Source organism: Haematobia irritans, chromosome 5 (genome assembly GCF_050003625.1).
Source record: "Haematobia irritans isolate KBUSLIRL chromosome 5, ASM5000362v1, whole genome shotgun sequence".
Classification (NCBI taxonomy): Eukaryota; Metazoa; Arthropoda; class Insecta; order Diptera; family Muscidae; genus Haematobia; species Haematobia irritans.
The window spans coordinates 50880409-50904633 of record NC_134401.1 but is presented as its reverse complement, the minus strand read 5'-3'; the positions used below and the strand labels follow the sequence as shown (position 1 = coordinate 50904633).

At 34.3% G+C, this 24225-nt stretch overlaps 1 protein-coding gene across 1 annotated transcript; it reads left to right on the top strand.

Moving 5' to 3' along the window:
* The first annotated feature begins 6005 nt into the window (after positions 1–6005).
* Positions 6006–8106, top strand: LOC142239681 (uncharacterized). The gene is made up of 2 exons (XM_075311468.1): positions 6006–6830; positions 7981–8106. Exons 1-2 carry the CDS (start codon positions 6006–6008, stop codon positions 8104–8106), a joined length of 951 nt encoding a protein of 316 aa, XP_075167583.1.
* Positions 8107–24225: the final 16119 nt, after the last annotated feature.

Sequence of the window (24225 nt, the reverse complement as noted above, 5' to 3'; positions counted from 1 at the left end):
GGTACACTTACCGCACTTACCAGCTGTCTCGGAGGAGAAGGGTCGCGGGTTGGGACCATCTAAGTGTTCTGTCTCGATCCTCTCTCCTCTGCGCTGAAAGACGTTACGTACGTTGGGAGGCTGGAAGTGAGGTGCTTGGGTGGTCCGGCAGGCCGGCGTTTTTTTCACCGCTTGCATTTCCACTGGATCCAGCTTTTGCAGAACCGATATCGGTGGTTCCGGCTTGCACCACTGCATTTGCCAGGATGATGGGTCGTTCAGGTAACGGTTGGTATTTTTTCCGTCCGAAGCTCGTTGCAACATCATCCGCAGTTACATCGATCTACTACGGTGATGTTGGCCGGAACGACGTTCTAGGAGTGATCCCTGGTTAACAATGTCCGGACCTAGGAACCCCGGCTATGGCATATCTGGTTCCTGTCCTGTTGCATTCGTGTGGAAAGGCTCCGGGAATTTTGTATTGTCAAACGTGGCTTGTAGCACCAGTTGTCGATTCGGGATCTTTTCAGTCGACGTTTTGCTGATTTCATGGGGAAAGAATGCAGCAAAACGTCGACGCAGCTCATCTACTGACCCTCCGGCTCAAGTTCAAATTGGATCTGAGTGTATACCGATGATATACGCAGTATGTGATCGGCATTCTATTGGTAAATTCCTTATAAAGTCAAACTTATTCACACAATTATCTTCCTGCCATTTCTGCTCGGGCGCCACTGTAACTACAAGTTTCCTCCGTCTACCGAGGCAAGCTCACGGGGGAATGGCGGAAGAAAAATGCCAATCTCATTTTACAATTATTAATCGAGCTTTATGGACAAATTTAGATTAAGGAACTTGATTAATAGAGTCATTGAAAAGAAAATGCCAGATACAAATCTATGCACGCCTACACTGTACATGTTTCGGTTCTGGCGAATGAACCTTTCCACAGCCTTTAGTATAGATCTGGCTGGGATAGATAACTCAATTTTAGGCCCTTTATGCTAACTCCTTATGGAGAAAACATTTAGGAATTTTCCTCTTACAAATTGAATCATCTTTACTCCCACTGTACATCATCTTTTCATATAACTACAAGTCACATGTTGTTGTTGACTGTAGAAACAAAAAGCATTGTTCGATTGTTCACCACTTAGGTCAATTTAAACAAATAGCTTCTAAAAATAAATTTCGTGTTGTTGCATTACTGCAGTAACAAAACGAAATAAGAATAAGATTAAGGGATTTGTAGTTATATGAAAAGATGATGTACAGTGTGAGTAAAGATGATTTAATTTGTAAGAGGAAAATTCCTAAATGTTTTCTCCATAAGGAGATAGCATAAAGGGCCCAAAATTAAGTTATCTATCCCAGCCAGATCTATACTAAAGGCTGCGGAAAGGTTCATTCGCCCGAACCGAAACATGTACATGCTAGGCGTGTATAGATTTGTATCTGGCGTTTTCTTTTCAATGACTCTATTAATCAAGTTCCTTAATCTAAATTTGTCCATAAAGCTCGATTAATAATTGTAAAATTAGATATAATGCATTTGGACGTTAATTGCCTGTTTCTCTATCAGGCTAACATGAAAAATGGCAATGTTTAGTTTTCTTGCTTGTATTGGCCCCTCAGTCTCAAGATCAAATTCGGTCATGTAGGCGATGAGATCTTCTTTCCACAGGGTTGTATCCCCATGATACACACAAAGTTGAACTTATTCGGACAATTATCTTCCTACTAGCCAGTGTAACGAAGATTTTCCTCCGTCTGTCGAGATAAGCTAACGGGAAAGGGTCCATCACAGAAATTTATTAGGAAGTAACACTGGAAGAAAATTGGCAATATTTATTTTTCTAGCTTGTGTTGACCCCTCCGTCTCAAGATCAAATTCGTTCATGTTGGCGATGAGATCTTCCTTCCACAGTGTGTATCCCCATGATACACTCAAAGTCAAACTTAATCAAACAATTTTCTTCCTACTATCCCTACTTGGGTGCCACTGTAACGGGGGGAATGGTCCGTCACAGAAATTTATTAGGAAGTAACAACTAAAGAAAAACGGCAATGTTTCGATATGTAGTTTATTATACCCTCCACCATAGGATGGGGGGTATATTAACTTTGTCATTCCGTTTGTAACACATCGAAATATTGCTCTAAGACCCCATAAAGTATATATATTCTGGGTCGTGGTGAAATTCTGAGTAGATCTGAGCATGTCCGTCCGTCCGTCCGTCCGTATGTTGAAATCACGAACGAAACAAGCTATCTAACTTCCGAACGAAACAAGCTATCTACTTGAAACTTGGCACAAGTAGTTGTTATTGATGTAGGTCGGATGGTATTGCAAATGGGCCATATCGGTCCCCTTTTACGTATAGCCCCCATATAAACGGACCCCCAAATTTGGCTTGCGAGGCCTTTAAGAGAAGCAAATTTCATCCGATCCGGCTGAAATTTGGTACATGGTGTAAGTATATGGTCTCTAACAACCATGCAAACATTGGTCCACATCGGTCCATAATAATATATAGCCCCCATATAAACCGATCCCCCGATTTGGCTTGCGAGGCCTCTAAGAGAAGCAAATTTCATCCGATCCGGCTGAAATTTGGTACATGGTGTTAGTATATGGTATCTAACAACCATGCAAAAGTTGGTCCACATCGGTCCATAATTATATATAGCCCCCATATAAACCGATCACCAGATTTGACCTCCGGAGCCTCTTGGAAGACCAAAATTCATCTGATTCAGTTGAAATTTGATACGTGGTGTTAATATATGGCCTCAAACTCCCATGCGAAAATTGGTCGAAATCGGTCCATAATTATATATAGCCCCCATATAAACCGATCCCCGGATTTGGCCTCCGGAGCCCCTTGGAAGAGCAAAATTCAGCCGATTCGGTTGAAATTTGGTACGTGATGTTAGTATATGGTATCCAACAACCATGCAGGAATTGGTTCATATCAGTCCATAATTATATATAGCACCCATATAAACCGATCCCCAGATTTGACCTCCGGTGCCTTTTGGAGAAGCAAAATTCATTCGATCTGGTTGAAATTTTTTACGTGGTGGTAGTATATGATATTTAACAACCATGCCAAAAGTGGTCCATATCAGTTCATAATCATATATATCCCCCATATAAACCGATCCCGAGATTTGGTTTTGGAGCCTCTTGGAGGAGCAAATTTCATCCGAGTCAGTTGAAATTTAGTACATTGTGCTAGTATATGGCCGTTAACAACCATGCCTAACTAGGTCCATATCGGTCTATAGTTATATATAGCCCTCAGATAAATCGATCCCCAATCACACCAAAATTGGTCCATATCAATAATTGTATATAGCCCCCATATAAGCGACCCCCATATTTCAATTCTGGCTCCCTACGTACCGTGCAAAAGTCCATATCGATTCGTAATTATTTGTAGACTTACCTACACATACTTTTTTTGTCTAATGTATACCACGTATAGACTAACACACAATTTAGAAAACGATTTAAGATACCATAACCCAAGTAATTCGATTGTGGATGACAGTCTTTCGTAGAAGTTTCTACGCAATCCATGGTGGAGGGTACATAAGATTCGGCCTGGCCGAACTTACGGCCGTTTATACTTGTTGTTTATTAGTTTGACTATGTTTCGGATTACACTGGCAGGGGTCTGACGATACTGATAGGTTGTATTATTAGTATCGTAAGGGATCCGTGTTTGCAGCTAACAGTATCGATGGTGTTGATATACGTAAAGTGGGTAATGTGGAAGAGATAGTGATTAGTGACCTTGGTCGGAATACGAGTATATATGAGAGATTGTGATCGGGATAGGGTTTGTTCACAATAAAAGTAAGACCACACAAAGGACACCCTATTCTCAGAACAGGAAAATCCCGTGTGGTGAAATTTTGTGCGGTAAGCTTTTGTTTTTAATTTTTAAAATTTAAATTCAAGACAATGTATTTTGGCCAGCCAATTTTTTTTTTGCCAACAAGAATTTTTGATTCCTCAGTAAAGGCTTCTCTAATTTCATGACCAAATACTGTAATTACCAGCAGGTATCCAATAATTATACATACATTATATGTGAGTGTTTTCAATTGCTGCGTGATTGCGATAAAAAATAACATGCGTGTGTGTGAGTGCTTGTTACAACAATATCAGTATGCCCTGGTTATGTTGACAATGGTTTTCTTTTCACACAACTACAACTCACACGTCTCCGTCCTCGTCTGGGTCTTCTTATTCTATCGTTGCTTAATAGTTTTGACGAACAAAACAAAAAATGACAATGATAACAACAAACACAGAGCAATGGAGAAATGCTATCTATGTATTTGTGTGTAGGTGACGAGAGATATGAGTTTATCTTACGTTGAGGTGTATTTTGTATATATTTTGTTAAATATGAATCCTTGCTGCTAAAGAGAAAGAAGACAAAAGAGACCTGGTGAAGGCTGTTGGTCGTTGGATAGTTGTGTGCTTGGCTTGTTTCGTGGCTTGGAAATGCTTGCCTGTTTGTTGGTTTGGCTTGATGTGATGCTCAACACAACTCGGTTCGCTTGGTTTGCGTTACATGATGTTGAGTTGTTTTTGTTTTGTACTTGTCGATTGTTTTCTTAGTTGTTTTTTGTTTTAGTTCTTGTTGCCACTGTTGATGATGGTGGGATATCTAAAGTGACTCAAGTTTTTCACGAACAACTATCAGTGGACATTAAAAGGCGAGGGAAATAAACAAAACAAAAATTTAGAAAAAAATAATTTTATTTTGATTAATTTTAATATAACATTAATAACTTAAACTAAATAAAATAAACAATTAATTGAATTTATTTAACTTAAACTTTAATTAATTTTTAATTAATTAGGTTAGTTAAATGAAATTAAAAAAAAATTCAATTTATGCCCACAGTACAACGCCTTAGCATGAAATACTTATGGTCCTTTTTACCCTTCCTCTGGTATTTCAACCACTGTTGCCGTTATTATTATTATAATTTGGAGAAATTTTAAACTACAAAACAAACAAATCTTATTTTACAAAATTTTACTTCTATAAAAAATTTTGTCAAAATTATATTTCTATCGAAAATTTTGTCAAAAATTTATTTCTATAGAAAAATTTGTCAAAATTTTATTTCTATAGATAATTTTGTCACAACTTTTTTCAATCGAAAATGTTGTCAAAATTTTATTTCTATAGAAAATTTTGTCAACATTTTATTTCTATAGAAAATTTTGTTCAAATTTTATTTTTATAGAATATTTTTTTCATAATTTTATTTCTATAGAAAATTTTGTCAAAATTTTATTTCTATAGAAAATTTTGTCAAAATGTTATTTCTTACGTATTTTTGTGTGTTGTTGACCTATTTTATGATTATTCTGATTATTAATTTTGTTCGGCTTGAGGTCATAGAAACAATCGATTATTGATTTGTTTTAATATTTATTTCCAATATTTTGGTTAGTGCCACTAACCATCTTCTGGGATTTTGTATCTACATAAAATACAAAAATTAAATTACATTTAATGTTCACAAAAATCACAATTGTTATTGAAAATATATTTTATCGAAAAATAACTAACTTGAGTTCTTGTGCTGCTGTTTGTTTCGCAATTCACCGTACACTAAACTTCGTTTGTGTCGATGCTTGTTTATAATATGTCGATTCATTCTGGCGCATTCTTCCGTGTCTTTTTTGAAATTCATTCTTTTGTCAGGAGAGAGATCTATTATATTGAGCATCTCAAGAGTGTATCTTCGTCTATGATTATTCTCTTGAGCAAGTATCTCGACGTCTGTAAAGTTGGGCTTGTGTCCTGTTTTTGTACAGTGAGCTGCCAGTGCTGTTTTTTGTTCTACCGACTTGTCTGTAGCTTTATGGTCTGATTTATGCGACGAAAGTCTTGTCTTAAGTTTAGTCATTTAAGGAACTAGCACTATTTTGCATCAAAGACAGTAGGTACTTTAAATATGAAGATAAGCCTTATGAACAATTAAAAGGAATGCCAATGGGATCTCCAGCATCTCCAATAATTGCTGACATCATCATGGAAGAACTATTAGACAATTCCTTAAGCAACATACCGAAACCTCGAATTATTACAAAATATGTTGACGACATATTTGCCATAATAAAGAAAATAGACGTAGAAAGGACTCTTCACGCATTAAACTCATTCCACAGCCAAATCCAATTTACAATGGAATTAGAAAAAGACAACAAGTTGTCATATTTGGACTGCAACATATTGAGAGATGGTAACGATTTGAGGCTGAATTGGTATCAAAAACCAACTGCAACTGGAAGACTTATAAATTATAATTCAAAACACAATAAACGTATAATACATATGACAGCAATTAATTTTATAGATCGGGTTCTAAGGATAAGTGATGCAGAATTTCACAAGGAGAATGAAATAAAAATAAAACAAATATTGACCGCAAACGAGTTTCCAAATAGAATAATATACAGACTGATTAATCGCGTTAAAAATAAGACAACTGAAAAGCTGGAACATAAAAAGGATAAGTCCTATAAGCCCATGACTTACATCGAGGGTTTCTCAGAACGTTTTTTAAAATCGGACATATATAACAAGGACAAAATTCAAATTGCATCACGGACGTCAAGAACAGTAAAAGAATTATTCAGCAATACAAAGTCAAAAATAAAGAGTGAGGACAAGAGTAATATAGTATACAAAATTAAATGTAATGGGGACAAGTCCAACATATATCCAATGGCATATGTTGGCACTACAATGACTAAACTTAAGACAAGACTTTCGTCGCATAAATCAGACCATAAAGCTACAGACAAGTCGGTACACGCACAGAAAAACCATGTTTGGACATGGTTGCCGCATCAATTTAATGCTTATCTAGAGCATGTCGCTAAAACCATGTATTTTGTCTTTGTAAAAATAGTTTTCGAGCGGAGAAAAATGTACGGTGGCAATAAGCATTTGAATGGTTCTCAAATACCGCAAACATGTTCTATCATTTAAATGATAGAATTTGAGACCATTAAATGGTCGGGAAAATCATGTATCTGACCATTCAATTTTTTTACTTTTTTACAGGGAAAAAAGTATTTTTATAGGTTAAGTATAGATATGTCTAGAACCATTACATGGCCATAAAGACCATTTACATTTTTTTCGTGACCATTTAATTTTTTAACTTTTTTGCAGCGAAAAGAATTTTATAAAAACATTGAGCAGGTACACACGATTTTCATTTTGCGCGTCAGTCGTGTGTTGATTGTTTCTTGGAATGGACGGAGAATAAGGATTTACTGTGTTTTGTGTTAATTTATTTATTCATAAGTGGCACGTGGTTTTATGTGAACACAAAAAAGGAAAGTGTAATTGAAAAATATACCTGTTTTTTGTTCTGCATTTTGCTATATGGATCATTTATTTTTATTTGCAGTTACATGATGTCTGCGTTTGTACATTTGATGGGCACACGATGTAAATATAGAATGATTACTTATTGTTGAAATTGAAATAAAATAGTGTGTGTAAAAATATGTGATGTTTGCTTGCACGATATTATAAATACAAACAAACAATGAATTAGTTTATTAATAAATAAAAACAAATAAATAGAGTTAATTTTGTGTTTTCTTTTCTCAAGTGGCGTCCTTTTTTCGACGATGAAAAAAGGTTTTTCATAAAGATCAAAAAATTTTAGGTTGTGACCATGTTCTTTTAACTAGAAGAAAAACATTTTGAATGAATACCATAACATTTTAAATCGTGACCATTGTCTTTTCATTCAAACAAAATTCTTTTTATCAATATAATAACATTTTAGATGAGGACAATTATATTTTTCTTAGAACCATGTTCACTGATCCAACATGGTTGCAGGTTAAAATGTTATATGGTCGCCGCAAAAATAGCTTCTATCATATTATTTTGCTCTTCGAATATGATTGTGACAATCATGTTTCTTCTCTGTGTGTAGAACAAAAAACAGCACTGGCAGCTCACTGTACAACAACAGGACACAAGCCCAACTTTACAGACGTCGAGATACTTGCTCAAGAGAATAATCATAGACGAAGATACACTCTTGAGATGCTCAATATAATAGATCTCTCTCCTGACAAAAGAATGAATTTCAAAAAAGACACGGAAGAATGCGCCAGAATGTATCGACATATTATAAACAAGCATCGACACAAACGAAGTTTAGTGTACGGTGAATTGCGAAACAAACAGCAGCACAAGAACTCAAGTTAGTTATTTTTCGATAAAATATATTTTCAATAACAATTGTGATTTTTGTGAACATTAAATGTAATTTAATTTTTGTATTTTATGTAGATACAAAATCCCAGAAGATGGTTAGTGGCACTAACCGAAATATTGGAAATAAATATTAAAACAAATCAATAATCGATTGTTTCTATGACCTCAAGCCGAACAAAATTAATAATCAAAATTTTATTTCTTTAAAATATTTTGTCCAAAACTTTATTTCTATAGAAAATTTTGTCAAAATTTTATTTCTATAGAATATTTTGTCAAAATTTTATTTCTATAGAAAATTTTGTCAAAATTTTATTTCTATATAAAATTTTGTCATAATTTTATTTCTATAGAAAATTTTGTCAACATTTTATTTCCATCGAAAGTTTTGTCAAAATTTTATTTCTAAAGAAAATTTTATTTCTATAGGAAGTTTTGTCAAAATTTTATTTCTTTACAATATTTTGTCAAAATTTTGTTTCTATAGAAAATTTTGTCAAAATTTTATTTTTATAGAATACTTTTTTCAAAATTTTATTTCTATAGAAAATTTTGTCAAAATTTTATTCCTATTGAACATTTTATCAAAATCTTATTTCTATAGAAAATGTTGACAAAATTTTATTTCTATAGAAAATTTTGTCAGAATTTTATTTCTATAGAAAATTTTGTTAAAAATTTTATTCCTATAGAAAATTTTATCAAAATGTTATTTCTATAGTCAATTTTGTCAAAATTGTATTTCTATAGAAATTTTTGCCCAAAACTTTATTTCTATAGAAAATGTTCTCAAAAATTTATTTCTATGGAAAATTTTGTCAAGATTTTATTTCTATAGAACATTTTCACAACCTTTTATTTCTATAGAAAATTTTATCAAAATTTTATTTCTATAGACAATTTTATCAAAATTGTATTTCTATAGAAAATTTTGCCCAAAACTTTATGTCTATAGAAAATTTTGTCAAAAATGTATTTCTATAGAAAATTTTGTCAAAATTTTTTTATATAGAAAATTTTGTCAAAATTTTATTTCTATAGAAAATTTTATCATAATTTTGTTCCTATAGAAAATTTTGTCAAAATTTTATTTCTATAGAAAATTTTGTTAAAATTTTATTTCTATTAATGAATTGCAAAATCCACTAAAATATCAAAAATTCTACCAATCTACTAAGCGGTAATAACTCTAACATTTTTGGTAGAATTCTACCAACTGTGGCAACCGTGATCTCAACCCTTAGGTAATACAAGAAAAATACTGTAGGCATTTTCCAAAGACCTAGGACTGCAACTATGAGATGTCATTACACTAAAAGTACCTTTGGGGTACACCAAACTCTGGTGGCAGTAGTAGAACTTGTTGGCCTTCCTCTTAGTGCTGTTGTTGCTGGAATTGTAGATGCTCTAGAAAGCGCTTTCAAACTGACTGAACTTTTTTCTTCTTGCATGTCTTGATTCTTTTTTCTTGGGGTTCTTAACTTTTTTCGCTTGCTTGCATACACAGTTTTGGTACTTAGTCCTTTCCTTCTTAAGTTGGTTTGTTTTTTCTACTTTACTCGTAGTTGTCGCTCTCACCCACACACACAGACAACACCTTCGCGAACTCACTTAGGTTCTCCCATGGAAAAAAAGTGAAAACATTTCTCTGTCTTTGTACGGATCCATGATGGCATGACTGAAGATAAATTTAATGTGCTCTTGTTTTCTTTGAAATTTTTGTTTTTTATTTTCTACAATGTTTTCACATTTCCTTTTTTTGTTTTTTTTTTTTTTTTTAATTCTTTTAGGAAAATTTATAACGTTGTTTTGCTAAATTGCACTTTTTTAAGTTACAACTTAAGCGAAAACAATCTGACTTTGAAATGAGGATAGAGTGCAGGGTAGAGAAGTACGACAACGATGTCAACCATCGTGTGTTTGTTTATGACACATGTGTATTTGAGATAGCAGACAACTTTTCTTTTAAATTTCTATACAGTTTTATAATTAGGTAATTGGGTTAATTTATATGTCAAATATTTACAAAAAAGAAGAATTTGATGATAAAAAAATAATAAGACCTCCTAAAAGTGTGCAAAAAATTCTAGAGATAGTATCCTAACATCGTCATTGAAATCAAAACAATGTTGGTTATACGATCTATGGTACCACAGAATTCATGTGACTTATACGCTCTATGATACCGAACAATTAATGTTATTCATACGCTCCCTTGGCCAGATAAAACCCCATCTTGAGTATTTTATTCATAATATAAATTTTTAATATCACAGATTATTTGATTCAGCCAGAAAATCCCTTTGCATCCATTTTATTATAAACCATGTGAACAAACCGCCAATAGTGTCTACACCTATTAATTGTGATGCCTGCCATGTGCCATAAAATGTGTGTGTGAGGGGTACAGCAACTTTTATTAACATCATGTATCGTTTTTATTGCTCTTTCCGGTGAACTGATTACACACGCGAGTGTCTAAGGGTTCTTACACTATGGACAATGTGATTTATGACCAGGTAATGTGATAAATTGTACGGCTATTGTTATTTCTTTTATTTGTACCCCCATTACAGACAAATGGGTTTGATCTTTGCCCAAAGAGGTCAAAATGGACTTTTAGAAAAGCGGGGGAGACGGGGCTGTTCTTGCTACCTGAATTGAGTTTGCCTTCTCGCCAAAATTTATGAAGTGTTTACAAAGCTAGAGCTAATATTAATAAATCTATTGTTGGAATGTAATTTGATGCTAAGAGTGAAACAAAATCGTAGTTATATATAAAGGCAAAAGGTATTAGAAGTCCATGGAAAAGTAAATCTCTTTAGTATCCTTAATATTGGCAGCAGAATCTTTCGCTTTTGGTTTAGGATTTAGGAATTTTTTATAAGGGTTCACGATTGTATGTATGATTTTTTTTTGTGTTGCCTTAAAAGTTCTCCTGATGAAAGGAGACATAGATATAGTTCTTATTCAAGAACCATACATATATAAGAACAAGATCTGTGAATTAAACACTCCGGGTTTCAAACTTTTGCATAATACCGGTAACGATATAAATCGAGCATGTATAATTGTTAAAAACGAACTAAACTTGTTTCTGCTTCCTTCATTGAGCAATGCAGACACTGTCGTAGCCAGTCTAGAGATATCCAAATGCAAATATTGGGTATCTTCGGTCTACATGGGACATGATAGGGAGATGCCACCCTGTGCCGTTAAGACCTTAGTTGAGGAGTCACTAAAAACAAAGACAAAACTCATTATGGGATGCGATGTAAATGCACATCATAGTATTTGGGAAGTGATACTAATGCAAGGGGAGAGTCGCTAACAGAGTTTATTTTGCGTACTAACCTGGTAGTTTGCAATAAGGGAGATGCACCAACCTTCGTCACCAGGAACATACAAGAGGTTTTGGACGTCACGTTGACCTCTCCGGAACTGAATGATAAGATATCTGAGTGGCAAGTTTTGAGGGAACATAGCTTCTCAGATCATCGCTACATCAGTTTCAGATTGGCTGTTCGTACTTCAAAGACAATATTTCCGCCAAATGTTAGGAAAGCTGATTGGAATAGGTATAGGGAATCGTTCAATTTGATGATACCGAAAATGCCAGAGACAAATATGAGCACTGTGCAAGATATCGAACACGCAGTGGAGCGGATTACTAAGGCCTTCAACATGTCACTGAAAGCTGCTTGCCCTAGAGGAAAGCCAAGGGGAAAAAATCGGCCGCCATGGTGGACTACGGAGTTAAGTAATATGAGGAAATCCTGCAGGAAGCTCTTTAACAAAGCAAAGTCCACAAGAGCTCCGGATGATTGGGACACTTACAAGATGAATCTGAGAGCATATAAACGAGAACTGAGAAGGTCTCAACAAAACTCTTGGGATGATTACTGTAGCAGTATTGAGAATACGTCAGAGGCTTCTAGACTACGGAAGGTACTAGCATCCACTAACACCGCTCCAGGTTTCATTAAAACATCGGAGGGAAATTAGACAACGTCCAGTGATGAGACGTTGAAGGTACTTTTGGACACACACTTCCCTGGAAATCAGACGGTTGAACCATGTTCCGGCGGTGTAACAGAGGCTCAGCGATCATTTCCTATCGAGGAAATTGAGTCGGAATCTAGAATAAAATGGGCTTTAAATAGCTTTGGACCATTCAAATCCCCCGGACCTGATGGAATTACTCCGGCGGAGTTACAGGCAGTGGCTGAAAGAATTATCCCCTGGTTGACGGTGATATATAAACGATATGTATGTAATCCGAAAAAGTGGAGGGAAACAAAAGTCGTCTTCATACCTAAAGCAGAAAAAGCCTCTCACTCGAGTGCGAAGGATTTCCGACCAATCAGCTTATCCTCATTCCTACTTAAGACCCTGGAGAGGATGATAGACATGTATCTTAGAACTAGCGTGGGTTCAAGTTTGCTCTCGAAACGACAGCATGCATACTCGAAGGGCAGGTCTACTGAGACCGCATTGCATGAACTAGTCAGCTTTATTGAAAGCTCACTATCTGTCAAAGAATACACAATCGTGGCGTTTCTAGACATCGAAGGGGCGTTCAATAATGTCCATCCGAGCTCGATATTAAATGGACTGACAACTCTGAATGTTGATCCAGGTATACTTAGGCTGTTAGACGAACTTCAAATAAAGAGACATATTTCAGCCACACTAGGGCAAGCAAACATACAAAGGTATGTGAACAGAGGCACTCCCCAAGGAGGAGTTCTATCACCTCTTCTTTGGAATGTTGCTATAAACAACCTTCTGGTTTCCCTAGAAAAAGAAAGGATAAAAGTGGTGGCATACGCAGATGATGTGGCGCTAGCAGTCAGGGGAAAATTCCCATCCACAATCAGAGATATTATACAGAGAGCTCTCCGGATGACTCAGAAATGGGCGAAAGATAATGGTCTTGGTGTAAATCCAGCAAAGACAGAACTAGCCATGTACTGCAAAGATCGCAAAACTCCCACGGTTAGGCCCATTTCCTTAGGGGTACTGAAATTCCCTTTGGTGAGTGTGCAAAATACCTTGGCGTTATTTTGGCAGGAAGCTTAGGGGTACTGAAATTCCCTTTGGTGAGTGTGCAAAATACCTTGGCGTTATTTTGGACAGGAAGCTGAATTTTAGGCTTAATATTGAAGAGAGGGCGAGAAAAGCCACGGTAGCTATATGCTCGTGCAAAAAGGCAATAGTGAAAAAGTGGGGACTAAGACCAAAAATTGTGGATTGGCTATACACGGCAGTAGTTAGACCTATAATGCTATATGGTGTTGTAGTCTGGTGGCCGGCACTTCAGAAACCGACTAGTTTAGATAAAGTTCAGTGTATGGCGAGCTTATGTATCTCAGGCGCATTTAGTAAGACAGGAACAGACTCCCTTAATGTCATGCTACATCTATTGCCTTTAGACATTTTGGCCAAAAAAATTTTCATACATTTTCTTCATGTATTTCTACTAGAAAATTCATTGTAAACGAAACAAAGGGTGTACAACTGCGCATTTAGTAAGACAGGAACAGACTCCCTTAATGTCATGCTACATCTATTGCCTTTAGACATTTTGACCAAACAGTCAGCTGCAACAACGGCTGTGCGGTTGCGCGAGCTATCGCTGTGGTCGGAAAAAATGTACGGTTATAGTTCGGTCCTCAAAGTAATGCCAGATATGCCTAACGTAGTGGATTACACCCCGGCAAAACCACTTTTCGACAAAAAGTTTGAAACTCTAATTCCCAACAGTGAGGCGTGGTGTACACACCCCGGGGAATAAAAGATATATAGATTTCTATACTGATGGCTCCAAATTGAATGGACAAGTGGGGTTCGGAGTATATTCTAAAGATCTGGAAATTCGAATAGGGAAAAAATTACCTAATCACTGTAGTGTTTTTCAGGCTGAAATATTGGCAATAAGAGAGGTGGTGAATTGGCTGAGAAGTAATGTTCCAACAAATATTATATACTCAGACAGTAATATATACTCAGACAGTCAACCTGCAATAAAATCCTTGGACTCTGTGTTCCTTAACTCGAAAACGGCCATAGACTGCCGCCAATGTCTCAACGAGATGGCTGAGCAGTACAATATTCACCTAATATGGGTGCCTGGCCATAGGAACATACCGGTGAACTGCAAAGCAGATGTGTTAGCAAGGCTAGGAACTACCTTACATATTCCAGGCCACCTGCAAGCTCTTACTGCGTGAGAAGGCTGTTATGATGGCCAATATTCGATGAGAAAATTGCAAGGGTTGTAACGACACCAAGCAAATATGGCCCCATTTAAACTTAAACCGCACACTAGATATGCTAGTGTTCTCAAGGCGTCAGATAGCACTCCTGATATCTGCTATAACGGGTCGCTGCCTGATAGGCGAATTTGCAAAAACTATAGGTGCGAAGTATAATGACTATTGTATAAGCAGTCATGATGTGGAGGAAAAGGAATCAATTAAACACCTCTTGTGTGAGTGTCCTGCTTTTTGTGGAAAGCGTAAGCGAATTTTAGGAGCATATAGCTTTAGATTACTGACTTTCCAGGTCAGTCAGTAATCTAAAGCTATATGCTCCTTAACTTAAGCAGTTTGTTAATGTTTTTGGAGCAATCTGGTTGGTTCCACAAAAGTAAATAAAAGAGAAGGTTCAGTGGTTAAGACTAGAAGTGCCCATATGTAATAGGTACTTTTAGTTAAATGTGATATCACAATGGACTGAATAGTCTAAGTGAGCCTGAAATTTAATCGGGCTGCCACTTTAACCTAACCTAACCTATGTATGATTTTGTGTTTCTAATTTTTATTATTATTATTTTTTTTTTATTAAAAAATTTAAAACCACAATAAATTATGAAATTAAATGGAGGATGTAGTAACAACACCTAAATTTTTATTTTTTACTAGTATGTTACGGAGTTTTATTATTTAAACTGTTCACCAACATTTGGTATTAAAGGAATTTCGGTACAGATTTATAACAGTTTCTTAGGATTTTTAATTTTCTTGGTTGATGGTACTATAGAAAAAATTTCATACATTTTCTTCATGTATTTCTACTAGAAAATTCATTGTAAACAAAACAAAGGGTGTACAACTGATACATAATTTATACAATTTTTTTGTGGTCCTAGGCTACGCATGATTGACTTTATTTGCATTGGACCATCGGCATGGTTAACACTCGTGCCAAAAAAATCTACCAAAATTTTAAGAAAAATTTACCAAATTTAAAAAATGAAGTTTTTGATCAAATTTTTTCCAAATTTTATTTCTATAGAAAATTTTGTCAAAATTTCATTTCTTTAGAAAATTGTTTCAAAATTGTATTTCTATAGAAAATTTTGTCAAAATTTTAGTGCAATAGACATTTTTTCAAAACTTTATTTCTATAGAAACTTTTGTCAAAATTTTATTTCTATAGAAAATTTTGTCAAAATTTCTATAGAAAAAATTGTCTATAAAAAATTTTGTCAAAATTTTATTTCTATAGAAATTTTTCTCAAAATTTTATTTCTATGGAAAATTTTTTCAAAATTTTATTTCTATAGAAAATTTTGTCAAAATTTTATTTCTATAGAAAATTGTTTCAAAACGTTATTTCTATAGAAAATGTTGTCAAAATTTTATGTCTATAGAAAATTTTGTCAAAATTTTATTTCTATAGAATATTTCGTCAAATTTTATTTCTATAGAAAATTTTGTCAAGATTTTATTTCTATAGAAAATTAATTCAAAATGTTATTTCTATACAAAATTTTGTCAAAATTTTATTTCTATAGAAAATTTTCTCAAAATTTTAAATCTATAGAAAATTTTTTCAAAATTTTATTTCTATAGAAAATTTTGTCAAAATTTTAGTGCAATAGACCTTTTTCAAAACTTTATTTCTATAGAAACTTTTGTCAAAATTTCTATAGAAAAATTTTTCTATACAAAATTTTGTCAAAATGTTATTTCTATAGAAAATTTTGTAAAATTTTATTTCTATAGAAAATTTTTTCAAAATTTAATGTCTATAGAAAATTTTGTCAAGATTTTATTTCTATAGAAAATTGTTTTAAAATGTCAAAATTTTATTTCTATAGAAAATTTCGTCAAAATTTTATTTCTATAGAAAATTTTGTCAAAATTTCATTTCTTTAGAAAATTGTTTCAAAATTGTATTTCTATAGAAAATTTTGTCAAAATTTTAGTGCAATAGACCTTTTTTCAAAACTTTATTTCTATAGAAAATTTTGTCAAAATTTCAATAGAAAAATTTTTCTATACAAAATTTTGTCAAAATGTTATTTCTATAGAAAATTTTGTAAAATTTTATTTCTATAGAAAATTTTTTCAAAATTTTATGTCTATAGAAAATTTTGTCAAGATTTTATTTCTATAGAAAATTGTTTCAAAATGTTATTTCTATAGAAAATGTTGTCAAAATTTTATTTCTATAGAAAATTTCGTCAACATTTTATTTCTATAGAAAATTTCGTCAAAATTTTATTTCTATAGAAAATGTTGTCAAAATTTTAATTCTATAGAAAATTTTGTCAAAATTTTATTTCTATAGAAAATTTTGCCAAAATTTTATTTCTATAGAAAATTTGTTCAAAATTTTAGTTCTATGGAAAATTTTGTCAAAATTTTAGTTCTATAGAAAAGTTTGTCAAAATTTTATTTCTAAAGAAGACTTTGCCAAAATGTATTTCTATAAAAAATTGATCTACCAAAACTTCACGGATTCTACCAATCTACCAAACATTTTAAAAAATCTACCAATTCTTTTTTTTAGAATTCTACCAACTATGGCAACCGTGGCTATAGGTCGTATAATTGTTCTAGGTAGCGTATGAATAACATTAATTTAGAAAATTGTATATTATTTCTTCTGTCTGTCTATTGTAATCACGCTACAGCATTCAAAGGGAGCCACCGTGGTGCAATAGTTAGTATGCCCGCCTTGCATTCACATGGTCGGGGGTTCGATTCCTGCTTCGACCGAACACCAAAAATTTTTTCAGCTGGTGAGATTTCAAAGCTTCTCTAAGTGGTGTTTCAAAGCTTCTGTAAGTGGTTTCACCGCAATGTGCAACGCCGTTCGGACTCGGCTATAAAAAGGAGGTCCCTTGTTATTTAGCTTAACATGGAATCGGGCAGCACTCAGTGATAAGATAGAAGTTCACCACTGTGGTATTACAATGGACTGAATAGTCTAAGTGAGCCTGATACATCGGGCTGCCACATAACCTAACCTAACATACAGCATTCAAAAATTAAGCCATTTGTCACAAACTCGGTTTTGTCTGTAGGCAGATCAAGTTCGGAGATAATCCATCTTCGGTTCATGTTTCAGTATAGTCCCCATATTAGCCTATCTCCGATTTGACTCGTTGAGCATAGAGACTCTGCAACCTTCCTCTGATTTTCTTTTAGATCTATTTATGCCTAATTTGGTACATCGTACATCATTATATTTACAATTCATTTTGGTCCGAGGCTACGTATGACTAACATTATTTGCATTGGGACATAGGTCGTATAATTGCTTTATGAATAATACTAATTTAGAAAATTTTAAATTATTTATGACCAAAGTAATGAGCATACGATTTACTTTATTAGAGCAAAGAGTTATACACGTCCACGTATCACAATTTTTATTCGACTTGCTTGACAATTTTTGAAATCTAGAGATATTTTTCAAATAGCTGTGCTAAATTTTTCAAATAGCCGGGCAAAATTTTATTTTTATACTTGTTTTTATCACTAATCTCATTTTTGCCTCACATGCAATTCTTATTTGTCTTCAAACCGCAAAAAATATATTAATTTATGTTGAGTAAGTAGGATTGGAGTAGGGTACTAGAGATACGGATTTCTTTATTCTCTCTTGATTATTCTTCAAATATGAAAACTCCTCCACATGATTTTTAGATTCTCTACAAAAATTTGTAGAGAATTTTTATTTCCGATTATAAAACTCTCTTCAATCCAAATCACTTCTCTCCAATTACTTCATCATTTTGACAATCCAATTCTTATTCTCTTCCATTCGCATTTCTTATTCTCTCCCTATTATATTGCTTTTGATATAATTACCTTTTTAAGCTTCATCACTGATAATAAAGATATTTATTGATATATTTTAGAATTTATGGCATGCACATATCTCTGGTCATAATTTCAAGCAAAACTCCTCCTTTTCCTTGATATGGGTTCACATAGAAATTGCAAAACATTTGCTCCCTTTTCTCAATCTCTCTCCCCGTTTTCTCTACTCTGAATTTTTGTGTTCTTGTTCGTTATGCATTGCAATTTAATTGGCATTTGGTAAATTTAGGAGTATTCCATCAATATTATTTTAGTATTCCCCAATGGACGATATGTCATTGAAAATTAAAACATCAATTTCATGTTTAATGTCTTTCGGACCGGCAAGTTATGGTGAATGTTATACCTTCTACAGCATAACCATCGCCATCCCCACCCTACAACTTGCACATTGTAAATATCAACACAAATACGTGCCTGTAAACCTGTCTATGTTATGTTCTATTAACATACATCAGACAAGGCGCCGACACAACAACTCAAGTACTAACACACGCACACACACTCACAAATACGCATCAGCATACTGAGATGAGTTGAAAAATACTTCATCTTACAAGTGTTAATGTATGTTACGATAACATTTTATGAGTTCCATTTATAAACGCAAATTATACCCATTCAACCGTTTGGCCTTTCCAGAAACGTATTCAGGATGTTTTTAATTCCCAGGGGGTTTAAGCTACAATAATGACTAAAAGAGAAAAAAACCATAAATTCTGGCAATAGGTCAACCGAAGCGAAATACATAAATACTTCTTCGCCATAGATCGTATAAAAGGGCTATAGCTCGAAATTGCCTAATTATTTTCTCCTTGAAGAAGAATTACAAGGTCAGACTAACTGAAGAATTTCGGACAGTAAATAAGGGATTGGTTAACAAATGGGGGTAATATTTAACCCTTGAATATATATGAGAGCTGTTTCTAGATCCAAACAGAATTGATTTATAAGACGGATGAACTAGCTGAAGAGAAAATACACGGATGGGCAGACGGACGAACGCAAGGCTAATAATTGCATAGCATAATTCTGAAACGATATGTCTCGTCTTTGACACATTGAAAAACATTGAAGTTGAAGATGGCCACATGAATGGATACACAAGAAAATGATCGGGGTGACGGTACAATGAAGGGTTAATAAACCTCTCTTAAGGAAAGTAACATAGAGCGCCGGGCAAAAGTAAGAACGTAATTACTCATGCAAATTTTAAGAAGTATCAAATTTAAAGATAGACGGAAAAGAACTGATTAACAAACGGACGAAAATTAGGACGGATAGATAGAAGCTAGAATGGAAGAATGAACTAGTCATAAGGACGGACGAAAGTTAGGATGGGCAGATAGAAGGTAGGTTTGACGGAACGATAGAAGGTATGACGGACGAAATGAAGGAAGGATATACAGATAGTGGAATTGACGGAAGGAAAGACGTGTGGACTGACAGAAAGGAAAATGGACGGTATACAGGACAGATGGGCAAAAGGATTTACTCATACGAAAAATGTAAGAAGTATCAAATTTAAAGAAACAGGACGGGCATATAGATGGAAAAATTGGCGGAAAATAAAATAGACGGTATATAAGACGGATGGGCAAAAGGACGAACGAGTTCCTCAGACTTGAGAAATATAAGAAGCTTCAAAACGAAGAACAAGTATATAGGCCGTAAGTTCGGCCAGGCCGAAGCTTATTTATCTTCTACCATGGATTGCGTAGAAACTTCTACTGAAGACTGCCATCCACAATCGAATTACTTGGGTTGCGGTAACACTTGCCGATGGCAAGGTATCTTAAAACTTCCTAACACCGTCTTCTAAATTGCAAGGTAGTCCATACATGGTATATATTAAACTAAAAAAGGCCGATTAATTAAGTATATAATTAAGTTTGACAAAATTTTTTATAGACATGAAATTTTGACAAAAGTTTCTATAGAATTAAAATTTTGACAAAATAAAATTTTGACAACATTTTCTATAGAAGTAAAATTTGTACAAAATTTTCTATAGAACAAAAATTTTGACAAAATTTTCTATAGAAATAAAATTTTTGTAGATTATTTTTGGCTCGAGTGGCAACCATGATTATGAACCGATATGGACCAATTTTTGTGTGATTGGGGATCAGTTATATATAATTATAGACCGATATGGACCAATTTTGGCATGGTTATTAGCGGCCATATACTAACACCAAGTACCAAATTTCAACCGGATCGGATGAATTTTGCTCCTGCAAGAGGCTCCGGAGTTCAAACCTGGGGATCGCTTTATATGGGGGCTATATATAATTATGGACCGAAATGGACCAATTTGTGCATGGTTGTTAGAGACCATATACTTATACCATGTACAAAATTACAGCCGGATCGGATGAAATTTGCTTCTCTTAGAGGCACCGCAAGCCAAATCGGGGATCGGTTTATATGGGGGCTATATATAATTATGGACCGATGTGGACAAATTTTTGCACAGTTGTTAGAACCATATACTTACACAATGTACAAAATTTCAGCCGGATCAAATGAAATTTTACTTCTCTTAGAGGCTCCGCAAGCCAAATGTGGCGATCGGTTTATATGGGGGCTATATATAATTATGGACCGATTTGGACCAATTTTTTCATGGTTGTGAGAGACCATATACTAATGCCATGTACCAAATTTCAGCCGAATCGGATGAAATTTGTTTCTCTTAGAGGATCCGCAAACCAAACCTGGGGATCGGTTTATATGGGGGCTATATATAATTATGGACCGATGTGGAAAAATTTTTGCATTTTTGTTAAAGACCATATACTAGCACTATGTACCAAATTTCAGCCGGATCGGATAAAATTTGCTTCTCTTAGAGCAATCGCAAGCCAAATTTGGGGGTCCGTTTATATGGGGGCTATACGTAAAAGTGGACCGATATGGCCCATTTGCAATTCCATCCGACCTACATCAATAACAACTACTTTTGCCCAGTTTCAAGTCGATAGCTTGTTTCGTTCGGAAGTTGGCGTGATTTCAAAAGACGGACGGACGGAGAACATTCTCAGATCGACTCAGAATTTCACCACGACCCAGAATATATATACTTTATGGGGTCTTAGAGCAATATTTCGATGTGTTACAAACGGAATGACAAAGTTAATATACCCCCATCCTATGGTGGAGGGTATAAAAAATGGCGGACGAGAAATATTATGGTAATTATATAGATGGTAGGATTGACTGACAGCCGGAAGAAAAGAAGTGTCAAATTTAACTATCAACGGTCGGAAAAAGTTACTAACAGATGGATGAAAGTAAGAACGGATAGATAGTCGGTAGGATGAACCGGATTATGACGGAAAGAAAGACGGTTGTACAGACAGAATGTAAGAAATATCAAATTTAAACACAGGCAGACGGAAGAAGGGATCGACATATGGAGAAAAAGATGGATGGACGGTATGACGAACTAAATGTAGGACGAACATATAAATAGTGGACGGAAGGTAAGACATGTGGACTGGCCCAAAGGAAAGATGGCGGTATATGGGACGGGTGGGCAAAAGAATGGAAGAATTTATTTAATATGTATTCAAAATGGACGAACGGATCAACAGATGGACTTTATATGAATGTTATGACGGATGTAAATGAATGGTATGACGGATGTAAATGAATGGTATAACGGATGTAAATGTAGGACGGACATGTAGATGGTAGGATGGACTGACGGAAAGGAGAATGGACGATATATAGGACGAATGGGAAAAAGGACGAAAGAGTTCCCTCATACTTTGAAAACAGGAAGAAAAATTGTCGGGGGAAAGATAAGACAAGTACATAATAGACAGGCAAACGGAAGGAAAAAATCTTTGAATGACGAAATTGAAAACTGAGAAACGTGGAAAAGGAAGGACGAATTTACTCATACTTGCAAATTGTAAGAAGTGTCAAATTAGCAAATTAAAAAAAAAAGTTTACTTGGATCCAAAGATTTTGACCTTCCCTTGAGGAATTTGGTATTGATTCCGAGCCAAAGATGCGGGTTCTTTAAAATCAGGACATTTTTTGCGACCTATCTGGCTTTAAATCTAGGATCTATAAAATTAAAATTAGGATACAGATCTCATTTATCGTATTTTCATTCTATTTTCTGGTATATTAATGAAGCGTACAAACAAATGAGAGTTTAAAAATACAAATTATGACGGATACTTCGAAATAAAAATTATTTTCTTAATTCCAAAAAAACTTTAAACCAAAGATTCTAAATCGTCAAAATAAGTCTTAGCCTATATTTGAAGCGTTTTTATCTTAAATCTAAAGATTCAATATTTCAGTTAATTTAAGGACGATTTCTTTAAATCAAACATCTGTTTCTTTACTTTAAGGAAAACTTGCCTTAGTTTAAAGGCATGCAAGTTTAACGAAGAGATACAAATTTTCAAAATGTGTGTCCTAAACTTAATAAAAACAAGTAAGGAAAGTCTAAAGTCGGGCGGGGCCGACTATATTATACCCTGCACCACTTTGTAGATCTAAATTTTCGATACCATATCACATCCGTCAAATGTTTGGGGGCTATATATAAAGGTTTGTCCCAAATACATACATTTAAATATCATTCGATCTTTAAGTTGGCTAATTCACTACGTTGGAACACAATGTTACTAACAAAATGTGGGAAACATTTAAATCTGAAGCAATTTTAACGAAACTTCGCAAAAGTTTATTTATGATTTATCGCTCGATATAAATATATTAGAAGTTTAGGAAAATTGGAGTAATTTTTACAACTTTTCGACTAAGCAGTGGCGATTTTACAAGGAAAATGTTGGTATTTTGACCATTTTTGCCGAAATCAGAAAAACATATATGTGGGAGCTATATCTAAATCTAAACCGATTTCAACCAAATTTGGCACGCATAGATACAATGCTAATTCTACTCCCTGTGGGAGCTATATCTAAATCTAACCGATTTCAACCAAATTTGGCACGCATAGCTACAATGCTAATTCTACTCCCTGTGCAAAATTTCAACTAAATCGGAGTAAAAAATTGGCCTCTGTGGTCATATGAGTGTAAATCGGGCGAAAGCTATATATGGGAGCTATATATAAATCTGAACCGATTTCAATCAAATTTGGCACGCATAGCTACAATGCTAAATCTACTCCCTTTGCAAAATATCAACCAAATTGGGCCAAAACTCTGGCTTCTAGGACCATATTAGTCCATATCGGGCGAAAGATATATATGGGAGCTATATCTAAATCTGAATCGATTTCAACCAAATTTGACACGCATAGCTACAATGCTAAATCTACTCCCTGTGCAAAATTTCAACCAAATTGGGCCAAATCTCTGGCTTTTAGGACCATATTAGTCCATATCGGGCGAAAGATATATATGGGAGCTATATATAAATCTGAACCGATTTCTTCCAAAATCAATAGGGTTCTATTCTGACCCAAATTAGGAACATGTGTCAAATTTGAAGGCGATTGGACTTAAATTGCGACCTAGACTTTGATCACAAAAATGTGTTCACACACCCTCAAAAAAAATCGCTTCTTTAACATATGTTCCAAACATATTTTGCAGGAAGCACATATATTATTGGATACTGCCGAAACATTAATATGTTTGTTTTATGTGAACATATTATATGTTTGGAAGCATTTTGAGCCCAAAAATATTATATGCTTGGAAGAATTTTCCCCAAAGACGATTGTGCTCATTCCCTAACATACTCGTAATTTTCACTTCCACGAATTTTTTTAGTTCTTGGCACCTTTTTCTGTAATACAAATAATGTTGAAGAAATTATTCACTTTTATAAATTTTTTAAAT